The 23355-nt window shown below is 40.1% G+C and overlaps 1 protein-coding gene across 2 annotated transcripts; it reads left to right on the forward strand.

Annotated features, from left to right (window-relative positions):
- The first annotated feature begins 5715 nt into the window (after window positions 1-5715).
- Window positions 5716-21633, forward strand: SDR16C5 (short chain dehydrogenase/reductase family 16C member 5). 2 transcript variants are annotated; one of them, XM_085313589.1, is made up of 7 exons: window positions 5716-5810; window positions 10537-10880; window positions 16246-16377; window positions 17330-17429; window positions 18637-18781; window positions 19364-19489; window positions 20014-21633. In XM_085313589.1, exons 2-7 carry the CDS (start codon window positions 10560-10562, stop codon window positions 20105-20107), a joined length of 918 nt encoding a protein of 305 aa, XP_085169715.1. In that variant the 5' UTR covers window positions 5716-5810; window positions 10537-10559; the 3' UTR covers window positions 20108-21633. The 2 variants fall into 2 exon arrangements, with proteins under 2 accessions (XP_085169715.1, XP_085169716.1); XM_085313590.1 differs by lacking the exon at window positions 20014-21633 and adding an exon at window positions 19664-19717.
- Window positions 21634-23355: the final 1722 nt, after the last annotated feature.

Genomic DNA, 23355 nt, shown 5'->3' on the forward strand with positions numbered 1-23355 from the left:
ACTCAACGGAGAATGCCATTGCAACTGGTAACAAAATACGATGTGGACGTAAACATTAATATAAAATCCATCATATCAGCAGTTTTTCTCCTCCAGAGCATCTTGCTTCAATTTAAAGACCAATAATTAATGCAGAGAAACATAGCACCTTTTACTCCTCTCACAGCTTTATTTACCATTATCTCTGTCAACCTCTGAGCTGCACACATGGCAAGCCAAAATCAACCATCACAAGAGTCAAAAGTATATACTTGTTTGACAAGATTTCTTTGAGAGAAAGGTACTTCATTGCTGGTTGAGAGAAGCACATACTTCAGAATAGTGAAAATCTGTTGCTTAATAATCACAGCTAGACTCTCAGAGACCACTGTAAACAGAGAGATTAAAAGTCCTGTCTCCTTCAGGCCTACAAAGCACAAAATGAGGAAAGGCTAAGGTTGTAAGGGACAAGTTTCCATTTTTTACAGTTACTTATGGTGGCATAGACATGGAACAAAAGTGAACACTTAGAAAATCAGCTTGCTGTGTGTTGTAGAGCACATTGGGGTATACTGAATGTTCTGCAGGTGCGTAAGTCACCTCACTGCCTCCAAAGTATTTGCCATCTAAAACAAGATATAAAGCAACGGACTTTGAAAAGGGGATGGAAGAGCGGGGAAATGAAGAGTTGTTCTGGCACATAATCATTATGACTTTGTTTCTTTCTTACCTTTTTTTTTTTTCCCTATCAATTATCTCCACACACAGCTGCTACCTACCTGCAAGGCTGTCCTGACTTTCCATCAGAGCACAGAGCTGGAAGCCCAGATGGGGTATCCATCAGAGCTTCCTCTGGACTTCTCTTCCACAGGTATGGAGTTTTCAATTAGTTTTTCAGTGTATTATACCCTGCTGTTTCCATCCCACGTTTTCCAGTCCCTGCTTCTTCTCTTACTTCCTTGTTGTAACACACTTTCCCACCTACTGCTTTCATATATACCCAATTAGTTGAAACCTCACTAACTTTTCCTTCTCTTAATCAGCCATCAACAGAGCCACCTCATTTCCAAAACATCACTATAGACCTGTGCTGTTAGATCTGTTTTTCTGCTTAGTCTCTAATTTTTCTACATTAGAAACCTGGTATTACTATTTATAAGAAATGATTTTTTCCAAAGGCTCAAATAGTAGGAAGACGCCTCATTCTCGTCAGTCAGGGTTATTATGAATTGTCATTTAAATTGTGGGCAATTTCTCCTTTCAACTCTGTCCTGACAGTCTGTATGTATCTTTCTTGCACAGGCAACTGCGTTTTTATCAAAGTTTTAATCCATACTCCCTAGCTAATCTCTCACAAATTTTTCTTTGCACTGAGAATGAAGATAAATCTCTTGCGCGCTGATAATTCTCCACTTTCTCCTGTAGTGCAGACAGGCTCTCTTGAAAGTAGAGGCAGTATGAGGAATATATACCACAGGCAAATAGGGGAGCATGCCAACACAGTGAGCAAAGAGCTACCTAACAGCAGTCTTTCTGCAGCTGACTATGGAAGGCTATTCAGGGTATTGATTATCTCTGTTCATTTTGCAAAGTTACAGCTTTTGCACTGGCAAATAAAATGCCAGTGGAGGGAGAACATGAGGTAGCTGGTTTATAACCTGATTTATAACAGCATTTGGACATACATTTAAAATTTGAGCATATGCTTTAACGCTTCTTTATCACACTAGAATTACTTGGAATTTCTTTTCTTCATCTCACTGCTCTGAATAAAGTGTGTCATCTCTAGGGACAAAAGAAAGTTCAGCCAATGCTGGGCACTTACCTGAGGGAGCCCTCATCCTCCACCCCAAGTGTCATGCCAAAGCATGTTTAGGATCAGTAAACTGATCGCTTCTGTACTTGAGTACCCAGAGGGGATCAGAGTGAGCTAGTTCTACCTCCATAGCACTGAGTTCAGTAAAATGCAGCAACCTTGGCAAATGTCACTTCAAACAGCTGCTGTTGCTGACACTATCCACTTTTATACTGCAGGGTGAGGGGTAGAAATCAGCAAAGCCAGATATCTATGCTGTACCTCCCTGCCCATTACAGCTCATACCTCTGCAGATTTGATAAAGAAGTTCTAGCCGGGTTTTTGAAGTGTGTTCCTCCAAGGTAGAAAATGTGGTTTTAAGTCCTTCACACTACCATCACGATAATCCTACTGTAGCAGAAACAGGCATACTTTTCCATGTCTGAAGGGCACATACCACTTTTACCATCATCAAATACCAACAAATATCTGTAACTCATAGGAGCTGACTTAGTCACCTACATCCACAAAGAATAATTGGCCTTTGAATATGAGTGGTATTAAAGGCCTAATGTGGCAGGTGTTCTTGTCTGGGAAAAGAAGTAATTTCAGACACATCTCTGTCTGTAATACTACCTGTTGCAAAGGTTAGTGGCTTCCTGCCCAGGCTGTACTTCCATGTCTCATGGGAACATTGATTAAATTAGCTCCTTGTTTCATAGGCTTTCATTCCTGTTCCCACACAATTCTGTGCTGCCTGTGTGGGCACACAGTAAATCTGATCAGAGAGGGTCCATATGAAAAATTAAGCACAAGATATTTTACTGTAGAGTTTTACTCATCAAGATCAGTGCTGACCTGGTTTACTACATTGCAGTAGAAGGCTCATGAAAATAAAGACACAAAGCATCAGGTTTAGATACCAACCATCACACTGGCAACACAGCAACTTGATAGGTTGTGAACCTTGGGATCTGGGCATCTAACAGTTAAGTGGTGGTGATGCTGGTGTTTTCCTGGTCCTATGAGGATCTGGTCCTTTCTTAGTTTGATTTGCAAGGCATAGAGGCATGCTATTTAGTGGACCATGCTGCTAGTTATGTTTGCTGTGCATTTAGTAAATAGCTTGAATGGAATATGTTAGTGCAGTACATCTCATCCCAGCCTCACCAAAAAGGAATTAGCACTTCGTGGGCATAGTGAATGGGGTTCCAGTAGGTAACAGTTTGTCACTTCTACAATTCTTGCATTTTCAATCTGCTAGTATATCAAAAACTCATTTGGGACTCAATGAACTCAGAGGGTAAATGTGACTCGAAGGAAGTGCATGTGGTAAAGAAGAAATTCAGAATGCAACTCCATGTTCTGTGTTCAGGATGATGATTCTTCCTTTAGTCTGGAATCTCCTTTGCCCTGAAACACTGTTTTTCTTCTTCTAGAATAAGAAGTCAGCTTTGAAGATTTCTGTCTAATTCTGCTGTTCACTCTACTTCCTTTATAGGCAGTCTTGCATACAAGAGACGTTTGTGAGACATGCACACAGGAGATACTCTATTAGAAAAGCACCAGATTTCAATCTAAGATTTGTTCCTCTTTGGGGATTTGCAGTATATAACTAAGGACAATGATGTACCTGCAATGGCCAAAGCAGCTAGCACAGCCACTAAAAGCTTGTTAGAACTACACACATTACACAGTAGACTGTGTAATGAATCACAAAATACAGGCAGCAGTGCTAGTGCTTCCTTTCCTACTTCTTGCCAATTAAAATAAAGTAGAAAGCTCAGATTGCCTACAAGCACATCACACTATTCCACTTAAGCAGCTGGGACAGATAGACAATAAGTGTTTAATCAGTATTTTGAACTGGTCTGATATGGAGTGGGGAGGAGAGGGAAGAGGAAGATGAGAGACCTTTTAACAGAATACTGCCTTGAGCAAACCAGGATACACTAAAGTGAGAATGAATATCCTAATCACCATGCAGTTGTACTTACCCTGCCCAGACCAACCCTTAATTTCTATTTGTTTTCATCATCATTTGTTGTGGCACATCCATAATTAAGATCAGATGGTTGTGAAGTCATGATCAGTATCATAAGGTACTGCCCTAGTTTCATGTGAAGCGTATCTAGTAATTCACTGCACTACTGGTTGTATTGCTCCACTAAAGATGCCAATATTGACCATTCTACAAAGGGCCAGAGCGTTCTGAACATGAAGGTAGGCCAAAACACAGTGCAGCCCTTTGGCAAAAACCTGCTACAGATTCGTTACAAGTAAACAAAAGTGAGAACACTTACAAAATTGCTCAAACTTGTTCTTAGGACTGGAATGACCTTGGATTCCTTTAAAAACATACAGCACAATGTTATACAAAATACAAACAATGCTAGCCCCAGTCCTACACTCCTGGAATTTTGCCAACATGTACAAATTACTCCAAAAATACTAATACATGGCATGAGGGTGGTGACATTCTCATCTGATATAAATAGGCTAGTTCTATTCCTAGACTGGAATCAATAATAAAAATAATACTTCTATATTATCTCCCACCTAACAGTCTTAAAAAGAGTTTCTTTACATTAAGGCTAACTTTCATCATGCAGACAAATAAACTGAAGACATGCAGTGAGTTTTATTTCTTGCCCCGAAAGAAAACTTTGTAAAAGCTGTGGGAAGGAGCCAGATTTCTCAGTTTCTAGCCTCCTACTCTGATCATAAGGTCAGCCTCAAATGTTATAAATTTGAAAGAACTTCTATGAAGTGCAAGTCTTATTTAAAACTTTTAAAAATTAAATGAATGATTTTTTACCTTTTTTTCCAGCCCACAAGAAGAAAGCAGTCACCAAAAACAAATCTGATCCATATCTCTGCTTGGCTAGTGGCTTGGCTTGGATCAGCCTCCTGGATTTGCTGTATTAATACAATAATATATTAAAAACTCCTGTAAGTATTCTAATTTGACAATTCTTTTTTTTTTTTTTTTTTGAGCAGCTCTTGAGGGTGCAACAGTCTTAACTGTAGATAGAATCTAGACTTTGACCCAAAACTGTGTAGCTCAGAGAAAACTTTTGACCTCTTTCAACAATACTTTAAGTAGAATGTGCAGTGGAAGCAAGAAAAGTATTTATTTAAACAGCAGAGCAGCTTTCAAAACCTTGCTCTTTTTGACTACAAGGAGCCATTTTTTTCCTAAGCAAACAAGCAGAGCAACCTTCTCCCTCACTAGTATATACCACAATATACCCATCCTTTCTCCTTGAAAATGTTCACATATACAGAGTTCTAAAAATTTATTTAGAGGTTATTGGATCACACCTTTTACACAGCTTTTTAAAGCTGCCTCCAGTAGCTTAGGTTATTAACCACTGTTTAATGGCCTTTATTATGCAGTATGTTAAATCTGGTGTCTCATGACTGAATGTTTGCTTAATTCGACAGATAATATTCTGAGATGTATCCTCTCACTTTTAGAAAAGTGTAACTGCAACACAAATATACTAACCTGGAAAGAGGGGAGATTAAGGATTTAAGTGCCAAGGAAGAATTTTCAGCCATATTTTTCTAATGGCACTAAGCATCTCCCGCGCTTACCTACCTCCTCTAAGGTTGTGAATATTCAATACTTTTAAATATTTAATTCTGATGTTTTAAACATGATCATAAGGTTAATGTTGGTTTCTACATCAGAAAATATGCAGCATTTAGTACGAAGTTAGGAAATATAGCTCACATATAGAACACACTGTGCAAACCAGCAGTTATAAGGAAACTGCGAAAAGAAGAAAGGCCCGCGGCCACCGCAGCCGCGCTCCCTGCGGATGTGCCTCAGCGCCGCCCCTGCCTCCGCCCGCGGTGCAGTGCAGTGCGGCGCGGCGCTGCGCACAGGCCGACCGCGCCGCCCCCGCGCATCCGGCCAGGCCCCGCTGAGGGGCGGGCGCAAGTCAAAAAGGACGGGGCGGCCCCGCGGCGCGGCCGGAGCGCTGCCCGCGGGATCCCGGCCTGTCCGCACCCTCCCCAGCAGGCCGAGGTACCCCCGGGCGAGGGCTGCGGCGCCGGGGCGGGGGTCCCGCGCCGGGGGCAGGCTGCGGGGGACGTGCCGGGGGCGCTGCGAGCTGCGCGTGGGGAGCGGGCGGACGGCTGCGGCGGCTGGCGCTCCGCGCCGCCACGAAGGCCGGGGCGCGGGCGCGGCTGGGGGTGCAAGCAGCCCGCGGCCGCAGCGAGCGCGGCCCGCCGTGAGGGCGCAGACCTCGGCGGTGCTGAGCTGGAAACAGCTGCTGGAAACCTGCCTGCTTTCTGTTTTTCTGCTTCCCCCCCCCTTTATTTTCCTAACCTGATGTTAAGTGGCTTAGCAGATGGTGTATGCCTTCCTGGAGTAATCCAGACCACAACAACGCAGTAAGTTAGAACAGAGTTGATATCTTCCAGCTAGTAAGGAAGAGATTGCTACGCATTGAGTCCTCAGACTGTCACTACGGGAACATTGTGTTTTTGAGACTTGAAACCTCCAAATGCAGTGAGACAGCTCGTGCCTACCTCTACCAGGTGGTTTTGTGATCAGCTTTTAACAGAACGTAGAATCATAGAATGGTGAGGTTGGAAGGGACCTCTGGAGATCATCTAGTCCAACCCTCAGCCTAACCCATATGGGGATTGAACCCGCAACCTTGGCATTAGCAGCACCACACTCTAACCAGCTGAGCTAAACCTGCCCCTAATTGCCTTGAGCAAACCAATTTTTGTTGTTGTTGTTATATTATATGATCAACTTTGACTAGCAGAGGCATATTCCAGCTCAGAAGTGAGCCTAAGTTCTGCTCTGGTGTTTCATGAGTAGTGGCAGTTTGCAGGAGAAAATCAGGTGTGAGCATCAGCACATGCATGAACAAGACTGCTGGCAAAATTGTCAATAGCTGAAAAGAAATCTGCCAGATAAACCATGTAAGGGTTTGATATCTCACAACATGTAACAGCTTTTGACATTTATGTGTGGGTGTAGGCATGTTAAAGGCAACATAGGCAGTCAGAAGGTTGTGGTTTATATTCAAGAGTCTAATATTGTAGTTGAGCCAAAGGCATCCTTGGTCAATACAGCTGTAAATAGATCCCTGGTCACTTTGGCTGAGGAGCCAAAATCAGCCAAGCATGTTGGCTAGTTGCATTGCTTCTTGTGGGCACTCTTATTTTCAGTGGTTGCTTTAATTAGTCCCACTAATGCAGTGAGCCAGTGTGGAATGGAGACCTCCTAGCCCAGTTAAAGCTGAGTTAGGTGACAGATGAGTCAATGACAATTAAGCACTCATATCACTGGGGGACGTGGAGTACCTATGCTAACAGAAGAATGTATACTTAAGATGACTCTGCCAACAGTAGCTACATCTGTAAGTGCTAACGTACCTCTGTCCTATGCAAGGCTAATGCATGATTATTTTACATAAATCTGACAGTAATGTTAGGAAATCTTAAAACCATTCTGCTAACAGAAAGATGTTTACTAAGGCTATAGTGGATAGGCAAGCAAATTTTTCCTTCTGAAGATGACTAGTTATATGGTAAATGGTTTCTCATCTTAGTTCCCTTTACAGTGGAACATAGAGTACATGCTTAGATTCTGGCACAGATAAGAAACACCGAGACAGTATGGTAACATTTTTCTAGGGCTAATACTGACATACATAAAAGCTCCTAAAGTTCCTGTAGGTGTAGGTCAAATTGTGTATTATACTTGAAAAATGATGACCTCTCCCTTTGTTCCAATCTGTATCACACCTTTAACATCCTTATCTGCCCCAGAGATACCAATCACCTTTCACCCAACTGGAGAAAGTGTTGTGTTAATTACATTAAGGCAGTGTAATCAAGTTAAACTCGGCATCTGTGTTTATTTGAAAGTTTTGCTGCTTTTGTTTTAGGCCCAGCAAAGAGGTATTTGCAAAAGCTTGTTTTTTGTTTTCTTGAATCACATGAAACTTAATATTTTTCCTTGATTAACTTTGTTTTGCTTACTTCTGTAGTAGTGCTATAGCTGTGACAGTCTACTACAGAAAATGTCAATATTAGCCCTAGAAAAATGTTATCATACTGTCTTGGTGTTTCTTTCATTTCTCATCAGTTTTACTGTCTCTTATCTGTGCCAGAATCTAAGCACACACTCTGTTCCATTTTAAACGGATCTAAGAATAGAAACCATTTACCGTACTAGTCTAGTCATTTTCAGAAAGAAAAACTTGCTTCCCTACCCACTGTGGTTTTGGTAAACATTTTTCTGTTAGCAGAATGGTTTTAAGATTTCCTAACATTACTGTCAGAAGATTTTTTCAGAAATGACTTGCCCTGTTATAGTAGCTGCCTGTTCCGTTATAGAAATGGAGTTATTTACTATGTACCAAAACCTAAGGCTAGTCATATTACGTGTATGTGCAGATGCTAAACTTCACGAACTTTGCTCAGTGTAGCAGAGATCTAGGTAACTTATCTCTTTTGCCAAACATGATTGCCTGTGTACATAGATAGCGATGTTAACTGAGAGATGTGATTAAATTAGGTATGTAGTACTAAAGGTTGAAGAGTAAACCACAGAGTGCTGTACCTTTAGCTGCAAAGGAAGATTAATCCTTTATACTGTAGTTAGTCAGATTAAAACACATTCTGATTAAGGCCATGTTTCTTGCATAACATCTGTATACTGGGGAATAGGCATTGCTCTTTCAGTGACTTAAGTGTCTGCTCAGTGTCAGATCTGCTGTGGTGAGCATAGGCTGCAAAGTTAAACGATACGTGAGATGGTATAATTCAAGCCCATAACGTTTGTTTAATGCGGAGTAGTGAAGGCAGAGAAGTAAACTACAGTGTGCTTCTAAACAAGATACTTTGAAGGAGAGCCTGCTTTTGTAATTGAACAGTAATGGTAGTATTGGTAATTGAAAAGCTAGTTGGTGACAACCAATAATTTACTCAGTGTAATTTGGAGTCTTATAAAGACATGTTGTATTCTGAAGCTCCCTAAAGTGGTAGTTTTTAAATAAAGTTGAGACTGTGCATTGAGATGCATATGATTTCTTGCTAAGAAGGACCTACTGCAAGCAAAAATTAAGAACCACCTTAAAGAAAGGTGGGTTTTCTGGTGTTCTTCCCCCCCCCTTCCCTGAGCTTATATAATTGTCTAAACTACAAGTTTATGAGCACTAGAGTTGATTACCATCAGTTCTGATTTGGGATTGCTATGCATTTCTGCTTTAGATACTTAAGGTACAACTCTCAGTCTTTCTTTTAAAGATGTCCATGCTGTGTCAGAGCAAAGGTGGAAACTACAATCACAGAATCACAGAAGGGTTGAGCTTGGAAGGGACCTCTAGAGATCATCTAGTCCAACCTCTTTGTTCAAGTAGGGTCAATTAGGTCAATTAGAGCACGTTTCCAAAGCTTTTGTCCAGATGGCTTTTGAATATCTCCAAGGATGGAAACTCCACAACCTCTCTGGGCAACCTGTTCCGGTCTCTATTACCCTCACGTTAAAGATTTTTTTTTTTTCCTCGTGTTCAGACAGAACTTCCTGTGTTTCAGTTTGTGCCTGTTGCCTCTCATCCTATTGCTGGGCACCACTGAGAGGTGTCTGGCCCCATCCTCTTCACACCTTCCTTTCAGATATGCATTGATAATATTTCTCCCCCCCCCCACCACCTTTTCTTCTCCAGGCTGAACAGGCCTAGCTCTCTCAACCTTTTTTCATACAAGATGCTTCAGTCCCTTCATCTTAGTAGCCCTCTGCTAGACTTGTTCCAGTAGCTCCATGTCTCTCTTTTATTGGGTAGCCCAGAACTGGATGCAGTATTCTAGATGTGTCCTCACCAGGGCTGAGTAGAAGAGGAAGATCACCTCTCTTGGCCTACTGGTAATACTCTGCCTAATGCAACCCAGGATACCATCAGCCTTCTTGTCCACAAGGGCTTGTTGCTGGCTTGTGGTCAGCCTGCAGTCTACCAGGACCCACCAGTCCTCAGCAGAGCTACTTTCCAGCAGGTCAGCCCCCAGCCTGGATGGTGTGTGGTGCTATTCCCATGGAGTGAAGGATTTCGCACTTGCCTTTGTTGAATTTCGTAAGGTTTCTCTCTGCCCGTCTCTCCTGCCTGTCAGGGTTCCTCTGAACAGCTCTCTGGTGTATCAGCCACTCCTCCAAGTTTTCTATCATCAGCAAACTTGCTGAGGAGGCACTATGTCCCTTCATACAAGTCATTGATGAAGAGATTGAACAATACTGGACCGAGTACTGATTCCTGGGGTACCCTGCTATATCTACAGGCCTTCAACTAGACTTTGCACAACACTCTGAGCTCTGCCTTTCAGGCAGTTTTCAATCCACTTCACTATCTGCTCATCTATCCTCCACTTCCTGAGCTTGCCTATGAGGATGTTATGGGAGTCAGCGTCGAAAGCCTTCCTGATGTGAGTTAGGGGTGTTGGATTGTTAAAGCCAGTGAGTAGAGGTTTTCGTTCCTCTGCCAAGTGGTAAATCAATTCTGTGCTGCATTCTGAAGGAGAGTGGGAATATCCTGCAGGCAAGATGATTTGGCAAAAAAAGCAAATGGGCCAGACATGCAGATGCACATCCGTGTGTTTTTGAAGCACTTAACACTCAGAAGGAGAACAGAGAGAATATTTAAACTGAATCTGAAAACGTGTTTCAGTTCTAAAATACTAATGTTTGCATTGTCTTTCTTTATGGTTTATTCAGTCTGGTAAACATTTTCCATTATCAGGTATCTGACAAAATAGCCTCAAGATGAACGTCTTCCTGGAGGTGCTCAAAGTTGTTGGACTTTCATTTTATTACCTGTTGGAATCACTAGTATTCTTGATTGTACCTAAACGGAAGAAGAGTGTTGGTGGTGAAATAGTATTAATAACAGGAGCAGGAAGTGGAGTTGGAAGACTCTTATCTATAAAATTTGCCCGCCTTGGAGCCACACTGGTTCTTTGGGACATTAATCAAGAGGGGCTGAAGGAAACAAGTCGACTGGCCAAAGAAAATGGAGCAGTAAGAGTACAGTCTTACACCTGTGACTGTAGCAAAAGGCAGGAGGTCTACAAAGTAGCAGACCAGGTAAAGTACTTCATCTGTGATTTTGATGCTGTTCTAAAGTATGTGTGCGTGCATGTATGTATGATGTATGGTAAGTTTGAGAGACTTCAGAGTAAGAGGTTAATCAGTTCTGAATTTATTGCATATGCTACCTGTTTTAAGAAAGTTGTTTTCTAGAGTTTTCTTTCATACCTCTGTTCCTTTAACAGAGGAAAAAAAAGTTCTCTCTCTCTCTCTCTCTCTCCCCCCTTCCCCCCACCCCCTATGTTTTTTTTTTTTTTTTTTTTTTTTTTTTTAACTCCCTTTTTTTTTTTTTTTTTTTTTTTTTTTTCCTCCCCCCCCTTTTTTTTTTTTTTTTTTTTTTTTTTTTTTTAGTAGAATTCCAACTGATTAGCTTCCCTGATTAGTTCAGTTACTGAGCAAGCACTTGGGGAAGTGCAGAAAGTTAGTTTATTGATGAAGTAGTTCAAGTTCTGGCAATCTTCTATAAAAATAAGCCATAAAGGCCATACCTCATAAAAATGATTAACTGCTTAGGCAAATTTAGACTAACTCCATCAATGAATTTTGTAGATGCGCTTTAAGAAAATTAATAAGTATCTCTCGAAGGCTTAAATATTTCTTACTTTTCTTTTTGAAGTGCTTTAGAAATAAAGCATATGGTTATATATTTTGGGCAGACTAGTAGATACGCCAAAAGCTAAAGTTGCTCAACAGTTTCCGTTATAACAACCTGTTCTCATTTGCTTAAAATACTGCTAAACTTAACTGTTGGGCTAGAAAGTTTCCACAGTGAGTGTTTACCTCAGGATATTTTTTTTCTTTAAAGAAAAAAAATCATTTGTCTTTGGGAACATTTGTTAGCCAAAATGATGTTTCTATTCTGTCCTCTCCAGTGCTGTTAAAGAAGGTCTCGTGCTCTGTATTTTTCTGTCTCTATGAGAATGACCATAAACCAAACTTTCTGACAGGTGGAGTTTGCATATGACCTATAGCTTGTTAGAGGCTGCTGCTATTGTTTTTCGATTCTGATAGTGCTTATCACGCTTGGCATGTCCTGCAGCTCCTTTTTGGCGGCTAAGCTGCACATCTTCTGTCTCAGTAGAGCAATTATGTTATGTTTCGCTGCAGGCCTCTAGACTTCCTGCTGAACTGGGAGGAGGAAGAGAGTAGTGTGAAGGGCTCTAGAAGATGGCAACTAACCTTCAGTTTTGAGAACTCAAGGGCTGGCGCTTGGGTCTCATGGAGAAGGTGGAGAGCAAAACTTTATTTGATCAAACATAAAAGGGAAAAGAGGATGTGGATATGCATATGATGAGGGTTAGGGATGATAAAAACAAGAGGGAGATTGGAGGGAGGAAATGGCAAGAAGGTTTGTAACTGGTGAGTGCAGGATTCCTGACTTAAACTATTCTGTCACCAGTCACTGGGAAAATCCATGGATGAATCAATTCTCTGGCTGATCTATATAGAAAAAAATGGCCAACTACTGTTTCAGAAATGTGTCCTGCTGACAACAGATGCAGAGTCAACTGACACCTTCCCCTTCCAACTAGTAACAATAAGACCTTAATATTAGCTAATTAGTGGCACTGTTTTAGTACAATATAGTAGACTGGTTCATAGTGTGCTGAGTCAGCCTTTGTAAGATGAGGCAAAACAGTTGAGTCTGAGGGTTTTTTCTGTGATTCAGCTGTACACAATGACTTAGAGTTTTGCAAGATTATAGTGAGCTAAATTCATACAGGCAGGACAGGATATTGTTGAAAACTTTGTGCCCAGCAAAACAGTCCTACAGCCAAAATGAAATGAACATGAACTTAGAAATACCCGCTTTTGGTACTTCATCAGCCACATAGAGGATATGATCCCTTAACACTCAGGGACTAGAAAAACAATTATTTCAGTGAGAAGAAAACCCCAAAGCCCTGGCCGTGTGGTGTCCTTGTTCCTTTCCTGTAGCAGCAGCATGAAGGAAAGCTTATGGCTATTAAAAGCTATACCTTAAAGTTGATTTATAATGTCTCCCTTTCAGAAGCACCCCACCCCCAAAAGGAATGCAGCCTTCTCCCAGCTACTGTGCCTTCTCTAGAATAACTTTCAGGCTTTAGGCCTCTGAAAGAGGAAGGGAACTCTTCATGACTTTTGATTTGCTACTTGCAAGGAAATAGAAGCCTTTTCCTCATTATCAAGTTGCAGAATTGCATCTGGGCTCACATTTACTTCCAGGATCTCTCTTGCACTTTACTGGTTTGCTTATGCAGTGCTTTTGCTTGTTTGTCATTCAAGGTGTCAGTTTGCAACCAGTTTTCTACTTCTCTAAGAATTCTCTTTAGTGTTGCCACCATTCACATCAGAAATACGTTTCCCAGTGATATTTCATCCAGTACTTGTTTTTACCCCTTCCAGCTAGTTATGGAAGGGGAAGGGAGGGAAACATTGTCTTGGTTCTTTGGAAGTAGACACCTTGGAATGCTGTTTGGGAATCACAGTAATTACTAGCAAAGTTCCATTTACAAGGCATAAATACACATGTGAAAACAAACAGGAAACTACTCATGCTTAGAAAAGATGTTTAATAGGATCAGCTGTTTGTTTTAGGCCTGTGTAAGGTAAACATTGTGAAAACACTTGGAACACATTTTCTTGCACTGTACAATGAAGAGATTTAAAGTTCTGCAAGGTCAGCAGAACAAAAGATTTTGTAAAGGATTTTTGCGCCTGGCCTCAAGGCAGGATGTGGGAGCCTAGGCTAGCTGTCTGAGCTCTCTGTGTTGTGCACAGCAAGAGTTGAGAGAAGAAAGGAGCTAAAATGATTAGTTTGCTAAGCAAGGAGGTTCCATATCTAGTTTATTGGAAAGTAGCATGAACAGATGTGTCATAAAGCCAGCGGTATCTGTCTGGGTTGCAAGAACGAACTGGAATCTGCTTTGGATTCTATCCAAGGTGTGAATATGTTTTGGAAAGCTGGGTAGAAACAGCTATCTTTAAACATAGGGGAGGGAAGAGGTCATTCAGGTTTTTGCCACTAGTTAGAACTAGGGCTATCAAGGTTTTGTTCTTCTTTCCCCTCTTCTGACAGTGTTTTAATCTAACCTAGATATCTAATCCATCTAACCTGAATATCCCAGTAACCAAGTTGTAAACTGTGTGCCACATAGCCCCACCTCTGTCCATGCTTGTGTGCACAAGAGGAGCATAATAGAAGTACCTGCATAAACAGTCATTTGCCTCAAAGAGTAAGTCCAGGATACTAGTCCAGGCTTCTAGGATTACTAAATCATCTTACGTGAGGCAATACTAATGTACCTTTTACTAATGATTATATGTATGTCTCTGAACTCATACTGGTTTGAATGTGTGATGCATTTCATGCTCCGGTGGTGACTGGAACAACTTTTCTAAGGCTATCTGTAGAGATCATGTGGGCTACTTCAGAAATACTTAAGTTGTTACATAATAAATTTCTGAGAGGGCAATAGAAAGAAAAGCATATATAGGAACAATGACCAAGGTGGAGAGGCTTGTGTATTCATTATAAAAATTATTCTGTATAATCCTACCAAAGCTGCTTAGCATTTTTTAAATGGTTAGCTAGCTAACAAATATAGATGAGATTGGAACAAATTTAAGAAAAATGAAGTTAAGATGGAGTGAAGGATTTGTGATAAATCTCTAATTTTTATTTATTATTTATTTTTTATTTTTATTTTTCTTACTGTTATACAAGCTGTGCTCCTGGTTCTGCCTGTGCTTTCCTCAGTCACTATATTTACCTAACATAGGAGAGACCATTAAGAAATGAGGTTCTATGGTCTGGAGCTATGTGACTAGATGGCATAGGAAGAATATGCTTCCATAAACTATCTAAGCATATGTGCTGATCACACTTGATCTGGAAATCATAGATTAAACAAGATTAGGAAACTTATTTTCTTTTTCCAGAATAGCTTAAATTAATGTGCTCTAATTCAGATACTGCATTTAAAATATTTCTCTTTTCATGAAAGCTGATGCAGTATCATGATTGTATTAGATGGCTTACAATTATCATTTCAGATGAGCCTGCACAAAAGTTCTTATTCTGGAGCTGAAATGAAAACTGTATTTCCTCTTACTGAGCTAAATATGTAGAGATTATTCTTTAGCTAACTTAAGCTCTGGGAATCATCTCAAAGAGTCTGGTACAGTGTTAGAATCAAAACAAATATACAGAAAAGCACTTCTGCAGCATACTCTGCTCCAGAAGACTCATAAAATTTCTGCCTTCTGTTGTTGCACATGTCATTGCTCCATCACCTTAGCTGTAGGTACATAAGCAAAATCTTTTATTCAGAAACCCCAAACTTTTGTTTAATTTTAATAGCAAACTCCTGAACTTCAGTTTTCTCACTTCCTATGTTGTCTTGAGAGCTAATAAAAATGGAACCATGATGTTCTTTCAAGGGATCTTCATGAAAAATAAACCTGTATAAAAACCTTTACTTGGTAAGAGAACCTTTCAAAAGTTTCTGACCTATAAAGCTGCTTATATTAATCAAGATACCTGAACAAACAAGAAAGTTGTAAGAATAAATTACTTTATGAAGGGCCACTACGTAATACATGTTAGTGTTTAAAATCTGTAGTCAAGTGAAGTAGGCCATGTGGAAAATGGCACAAAGCATCTTGAGGTACCTGAATTCTGTTAAGATGCCGTTAAGTAGCTGTTGCCCTGTGCAGTGAGGGAGAGAATTTCCTGGGCTCTTGGAACATAGGCAATCAATGCTACTAGCAGGAAATCCAGTTCTGCTTCTGCTCATCAGAAGTGCTGTGCAAGCTGCCTGTGGTCTGGAAGTTGTATAGCTGCATTGCTTTTTGACCCAAGGAACTGTATGGAAAATGTAAAAGGATTTGAGTGTAATGTAGCTAGATACTACAGCCTTCACACAGATTTGAGGTTAGTGCTGTGCTGGAACTAGCTTAAAGATCTCTGCACTATGCTTCACAGCATGACATAGAAATAATCTTAAGTACAGAATGGCTCATTGGTTTTAAAATGGTTTCACTGTAGCAAAATAGTTTTTGTATTAGACAAACTCACTGCAGTAGAGACTGATACGGAACAGTCATAGCAGGAACCAGAGGTGCTGAAACCAGAAGCCTTCTTGGAGCTGTAGAACTGTCGGGCTTCAGATCCACAAAAATGTCCAGGTCCTAGCTTAGCTCTAGAAAGAGACATCAGGATAGAATGTGGGAGAACCAGGGCTATTTGGATCTGTAGCAAGCCTAATAAAAGTTTAACTTAATTGAAACCTGCAATATTTATTTCTTTTATTTTCATAGAAAAAACTTGGAAAGTATATATTATATATAGTGCATGACATCTTGTGCCTTTTCGTTTTAGGTTAAAAAAGAAGTTGGCGATGTTAGCATCCTAATCAACAATGCTGGTATTGTAACTGGAAAGAGGTTTATTGATTCGCCAGATTCACTTGTGGAAAAAACCATGGAGGTGAACATAATGGCACACTTTTGGGTAATACATGTACTTATACATACTTATTTATTATTTACCCTTTTTAACACGTGTTTCCAGGGTTAATTTTGCCTTTTAGAATGGAGGAATATATGGAAGGTATATAGCTCCTTATAAGCTCAGTAAAAAATAGTTTCTTGTACCATTTTCCATGCCTGAGAGTCTATGAAATAAAGGGTGGAAGAATGGATCCTTTGGGAACTTCTGAGGAGTAGATGGGTGGAGGCAAAACTGTTCAGTATTTTAGAAATGCTTTTGAGAATTGAAGTTTATATTCTGCTAAATCCTGTAGTTAGTAATACCCCTTGGTATTACTATCATGCAGACCTAACCTAGAAGTTGCTATTCTAGTAACAGAAGTGTCAATTCTGTCTTTGCTCTAGTTGCTTTGTGGTTATGATAGTTTCAGTAAGAAATACCACATGTTCAGACAATGCTCTTACACTGATTAGGTGGGACTTGGTCCAAAATGAGTAACTTAATGTGCTTTTTCTCCTTTTCAGAGAAGATAGGTCATCTATGTTATGTTCTTATTGTAAAGAACTGCAAAGGAGATGTTAAAGCATGCTTCAGGTTGCTAAAGACATTTAATGAAGAAGATTAAATTATTAGGAGAAAGAGAGGAATTTCAGATTTTTCTTTGCTGTTTAACTCCTGTTTGAAACATTACAATTCTGAGCTTTGGAGTGAAAGAAATATAACAGCTAGCTGAAGCTATACCTATCTAGGTGATAAGGATAAACTGGTATTGGTGGGACGTTGAAGGTCTCAGCATAGCAGACGACAGAGCTGAAACAATAAACTCCCCCTCCCCCCTGCCTTGCACTATAGGGGGAAAAAAAATCTTAAATTGTAAGCAGAATAGCAGAATTCCTTCTAAAACATCTTCTGAATATTGGAACATGTAGCTTTTGAGTAAAATGTTTCATTGCAACTCTGACTTACACTGCAGACTTACAAAGCCTTCCTCCCAGCAATGATGGCCTCTAACCATGGACACTTAGTTAGTGTTGCAAGCTCAGCAGGACTCATTGGTGTCAATCGTCTTGCAGGTTAGTGTAACAAAGCTAATGCTCGTTTGGACAATTTATCTAGCTTAAACTCAGTGAACTATGCTCCCCTGCCCTACCCCGCCCCCCACCCAATTCTGACTTTCTGAATCATTGTATATAGGTAAAGGAAATGGTCATACTTTCAAACCACTTAACTTAAACAGATTGTTCCTTTCAAAAGATCATTTCAGATGCTCAGCAATCCTGTGAAGCAGGCTTTTCTGCTAAGGTAGTTAGAGGATCTAGGAGCTTCATATAGACATTTAGAAACTGAAAACTTCAATGCTGTAAAGTTAACCTGCAGGTATTCAGGTATTCGGTGGGGAAGAGATTGACTTTTTCTTTCTTTTTTTTTTTTTTTTTTAGGATATTCTCAATTTAAGTGAGGTCCTGTACAAGCTTCCCTAACTGCTTGCCAAACTGAAATAAATACTAAAATCTAGATACTGTATAGTGGCAGATATGTGATGGCTTATTTTGCATCCTCTGGCTCTTGGAAGTACATTCAAGAGAATTCATACAGTGCCAGAAAAGAAAGTGTTGAGGTTAGGATAAACTGAGAAGAAATTCTAGGAAAATATGTGCAAAGGGCAAGCACTATGAAATAAGGTAGCATAGCAGTGAAAGAAATCTAGCTGTATCACCTTCAAGGCAGTGCTAATGAAGACAAATGGAGTTGCAGGTTGAAACCAGATTACAGAGAGCCTTGAAAGCTTGAGTTTGATGCAGTAAATAAAAAGCTAGTGTATGGATTCAAAGGTAAAATCCAGTATGAAAAGATATCGTCTGCTGTTGTTCGGTAGAGAGTGGAAAGGTGATAGCAAGGATGTAAAGAGAAAACCCTATGTCTGCTACTAGGTAGTAACAGTTAAGAGAAGGAAAATGAAAGAACAAACCACATGACGTTTGAGTAATACTCTAACCACGAAAATGGTCCTTGTTCTGTTGTAAAATACTCCATTACCAAACAGTAGTTTTGTGCAGGTACTGTGTATGTCATTTGTATGTCATGGAGCTGCTGTTGTATGTCACAGCTGCTGTGGCTGCTTGCTTCATTCTTATTAGAGCATAGTTTTGTCCTTTTCTCTATCAAAAACTGTTACTGCTCCTGTGAAGTTTAGTGGTAAGACCCACTGAAGCTAGTTAATAAGGTTTAATTAGTAAATGAAAATGTTTAATTGCAATTAATGTCTTACTTATTTTACAGATTACTGTTCAAGTAAATTTGCAGCAATTGGGTTTGCAGAGTCAATTAATTTAGAGATGAGAGATCTGGGAAAGACTGGTATTAAAACCACAATTGTGTGTCCTTACTTCATAAACACAGGAATGTTTGATGGCTGTAAAACCAAGTGAGTAAGCTTTTGTGATGTTTTTATGCAACTTGTATATTTAACATGCTACATGCTCGTATTTCCTTTATGGAATTTACAGGCTAGACTTTGCTCTGCTTGCATTATTTTTAGGATCTCATATGGATATTAACACTGCTGTATAATGACAAGGCAACTTAAATGTCAAAACCCTTGCTACCTAGCAATTCATTTAAATTGAAACATGAAACATATAATCAGTGTCCTTTCCTCTGCAGAAGCCAAATGCTCCAGTTGTCCTTCTTGTTTTCTAAACCCTCATTCAGCTCCTGAAATCAGTGCATAGCTCTGCTCAGTATGCTTATATAATTACAAAACTGAGGCACAAAATAAAAGCCTAGTGTATCTTAATAGGAGGACTATGTGGGCTGCTTTGTGGAGATCATGCAAAGTGAAAATGATAGTGGCCTCTTACTCTGTTCAGGCTAATGCAATGAAGGTTCTTCTCTATGTAGGTTTTATTTCTTCTTTTAATTGAATATCTGCAAAATGGAGACATTTTAAATTAAAATTTGAATCCAGAACAACTTGTATTGTAATTGCAAATGCCTTCTCTTCCAGGTGGCCACGTCTGCTTCCCATTCTAGAGCCAGAGTATGTAGCTGAAAAGATAGTCACGGCTATTCGACAGAACCAAGAAATTCTGATACTACCACGCAGTCTGTATTTCTATTTTGCTTTGAAAAAGTAAGATTCTCCCTTCCTTCTTTTCCTCTCATTTTTTTCCTTCCCTGTCAAATGATGTTTCAGTTACATGTCTGATCAAATATGTAAGCTATACTTAACAGTATGAATTTTTAGAAAGTTCTGCATTCTTCTGGACTTTTCTTCTTGCTTTCTATGTGTTCCTCCTACACCTAGACCACAGAACAGTGACAGAAATGCCTGCCTGTGACTTTCTGACTCCATCTGGGTGCAGTTTTGCTGTGGGCTGTGCTGATTTGGTCTCCTCCATGCTAACTGCAGATCTGGTCTCCCTTGCTCCATCCTTGGAGCACTTCTAACTCTGTTGCAAGCCAGGCTGGGGAACTGATCTGTCTAACAATTAAGGCTGCAAAGTGAGTGTAACAGATATTTTGAGAGAACAAATGATACTGTAGAATAGAGGGTGTATTTTCTTAATTGTCAACCAGGTAAAATGATTTCTATGATAAAACTGCACAACTCTTCTGATGCTTTTTTCCTCCCCCTTTCCTCTTCCTCTCTTACAGTATGCTACCAGTGAAAGTAAGCATTCTCCTTGCAGACCTTGCTGGAGCTCTCCACTTCATGGATTCCTTCAGAGGTCGAGGGAAGAAGGACTGAAAGTGCAAGAAAATAAAATATCAGCAACTCTAAAGTGAACTGTGTTGGGGTGGTGGTGGGAAAGGTGTGTTTTCTGAAGCTTTGAACTTAAGGTGCCTCACTTCCTTAATAACAAATTTTAAGGAAATTGCTTTTCAATTAGCTCTTAATCAACAGCTTTAACATAAACTTTTTTTTTTTTTTAGTACAGTGAAATGATTTCTTTTCACTTCATTGTGGAAAAAAATAATGAAATGAGTTGCCTTGGTGATGTCTGTTATAATACCTTAAATAAGTATCTGCATCACAAACTAATAATTGGCACATTTGTGGGGAGACTGAGCCAAGAAACCAAATGCAATTGGCAGGGCTTCAGCAAAGCCTCTAGTGGATATGATCTGTCTGTCACTCATTGGACCACAAGGAGGGGCTATGCTGCTGAAGCTGTTACAATTCTGTGGTAAACTGAGGAATGCAAGTTTCCTGAAACAACAGATTCTAAAATTCAAGTTGCAACAAATGGAAGCTTTGTGAAATGAAAGTATTTGCTGTGCTGGTGCATAACCAGTAAAATGCATTAATTTTTGAGGGTATCTCAGGACTCATATGACTAAATGTCTGGGGGAAAAAATGAATGTAAATGACGCACTTGTGCTACTAATGTACTTTTTATCTAATTTATTTTTAAAGCTAATACTCTGTCTAAAGGACAGTCTTTGTAACTTTTAAGTGCAATATTCTAACAACAAATTTAAATTTTCCACTCCTAAGCAAAATATACCACTTAACACAGCATAAAACTGCCATTCTAGGTGGGCTATCAGACATCTTGCCAGGTAAGACAACAAGCTACTAAAAGCAAAGGTATTACATAGCAAACATTACATAATCAGGGCTTCTGGGATTATTTCAGAAAGGAATGATGCTGACAGAAGTGAAGTGAATGAGATCACTATAGACAACTATAGTTTGATTAAGTGTTATGTTTTTGTTCCTCTGATTTGAGGGGATTGCCTTACATCCACAGAGATTAGTTTTACTTTCCTTTTACTGTTGGGACCATTTACTTATTTTGGACAAATGCTGAGGAGGCCTTCCCTCTTTGACAGTGGCCACTTACTTAGAAAACAAAAAGCCCCCTTTGGCTTTTGGTAAATTCAAAGCAAGAAAAAGGAGGATTATGCTTTAAATATATGCTATTTAAGCATATGCTGGTTAATCCCATCTCATTTCACAGTAGTCAACTGGCAACTGGTAATACCTGAAAACTAAGATTATACAAAACTCTTTATCATGCAAACTAATTGAAGGATGATATGGAGAAAAGGATTTTTTTAAAAGATGTTTTTCTTCCAGTATTGGTCTGGAGACTACTCTTATTTCCCTCATCGATGCAATTAGTGAAGTTTATCAGTTGATAAAAAGTATACATAGAACTATTTTACTGCTGAAGAACAAGAAACACTTGGGTAAAATGAGCATGTTAGTAATAGCTCTCTTGTCTGTAAATTGCACTGTTTACTGATAATAAAATTGACCACTGATAACTGTTGGGTGTATCTGTCTTGCAGACTCCTCACTCCCCTTCACCACACCAGCCACACTTTTCCTCTTAACTATGAAATAATAGGTGTGCAGGGTTCTGGAGCAAAGGAAGAGGGAAGCGGAGTGTGCACATAAACAGCATGTAGCAAGCTGCAGTTCCTGTGAGGCAGGTAGCTTTCCATTCTTAGTGTCTCTACATATATGATCTTTTCTGGGAAGTTCAAAGCAATGAGTCTAGTGAGATTTGTAGAATCTCACCATGTTCAGATTTGTCATACCACTAGGAGGATCTTGCCTGTTAATCTGTGCTAGAGAAAAGTATATCTCCATAGGGATTTTACTGCTTCACATAATCACTGATGCTGGAAGGGACCTCTGGAAGTCATTAGTCCAGCTACCCTGTTCAGGACAGGATCAGCTAGACAAGGTTGCCTCGGACCATGTCCAGTCAGGTTTCAGATATTTCTAAATAAGGAGATTCCACAACCACTCTGGGAAATGTCTTTCAGTGCTTGACCACCCTCACGGTATTTTTTTTCTTATGTTTAAATGGAGTATTCTTGTTTCAGTCTGTGCCCATTGCCTCTTGCCCTTTTACTGGGATACCACTGAGAAGAGTCTGGTTATGTCTTTATTCCCTCCCATCAGGTACTTACACATATTGAGCCTGCACCTTCTCTTCTTCAAAATAAACAGTCCCTGCTTCCTCAGCCTCTTCTCATAGTAGGTGCTGCAGTTCCTTAATCATCTCTGTGGCCCTTGGCTGGACTGACTCCAGTAGGTCCATGCCTCTCTTGCACTGGAGAGCCTGGCACTGGACCGAGCACTCCAGGTGTGGCCTCACCAGTTCTGAGTAGAGGGGAAGGATCACCTCTCTTGACCTGCTGGCCTCTCTCTTCCTAATAGCCCAGGAGGCTCTTAGCCATAGGAGTACATTGTTAGTTCCTGTCCAACTTGATCCAGGACCCCCAGGTCTTTTTCTGCAAAGCTGCTTTCCAGCTAGTTGGCCCTCAGTCTGTGCTGTGTATGGCATTATTTGTCCCCAGATGCAGGACTCTGCACTTCCCTTTGAACTTCATGAGGTTTCTGTTGGCCCATTTCTCTAGCCTGTTGAGGTCTTTCTGAATGGCAGCACAACCATCTGGCATATCAACCACTCCTTCCAATTTTCTTTCATCTTCAAACTTGTTGAGGATGTGCTGTGGTCCATCATATAGGTTATTAATGGAGATGTTAAACAGTATTGACTGCAGTAGTGAACCCAGGGGTATACCACTATGACTGGCTGCCAGCTGGACTTTGTTCCATGTTCTTGGGACCACACAGCTAGACTACGGAGAAGTAGGGCCTCTTGAAGCTCAGCATCTGTTTAGCATTATGTATGTAAGAAGAGATTTCTGGTATAGGTATTTAAAACTTGTGACAGGGAAGAGCTGTCTGCGAAGAAATTGAGGTAGTAGTAATTAACTTGGTTAGCAGAAAATGCATGTTTTATTTGTCTCTTACTGGTGTGCCTAGCAAGTAATTCCTTAAAGCAGGATTATTCTTGAGAGAAAATAAATTGAGAAAGGGTATCTTAGATCTGTAGAAGCAGGTGCAAATTGCCTCCTAAGCCATTCCATGGTGTGCAGGTGTGCATTTTATAGAGGAGCGGAGGCATCACCTGCTGACATGAAGGAAGATTCTGTCTTTGTCTTGATGATGAACATGATGGCCCTATTATC

This window comes from Rhea americana, unplaced genomic scaffold (genome assembly GCF_003343005.1).
Source record: "Rhea americana isolate MKP2758 unplaced genomic scaffold, rheAme1 scaffold_39, whole genome shotgun sequence".
NCBI classification, from domain to species: Eukaryota; Metazoa; Chordata; class Aves; order Rheiformes; family Rheidae; genus Rhea; species Rhea americana.

What these genes read in the sequence shown, in the direction of transcription:
- SDR16C5 (XM_085313589.1), top strand. Translation starts at nt 10,560, where the DNA reads ATGAACGTCTTCCTGGAGGTGCTCAAAGTTGTTGGACTTTCATTTTAT. An exon ending in TCTACAAAGTAGCAGACCAG is followed by an intron (nt 10,881 to 16,245) that starts GTAAAGTACTTC and finishes TTTTCGTTTTAG; the next exon opens with GTTAAAAAAGAAGTTGGCGA. An exon ending in TTCTATTTTGCTTTGAAAAA is followed by an intron (nt 19,490 to 20,013) that starts GTAAGATTCTCC and finishes CCTCTCTTACAG; the next exon opens with TATGCTACCAGTGAAAGTAA.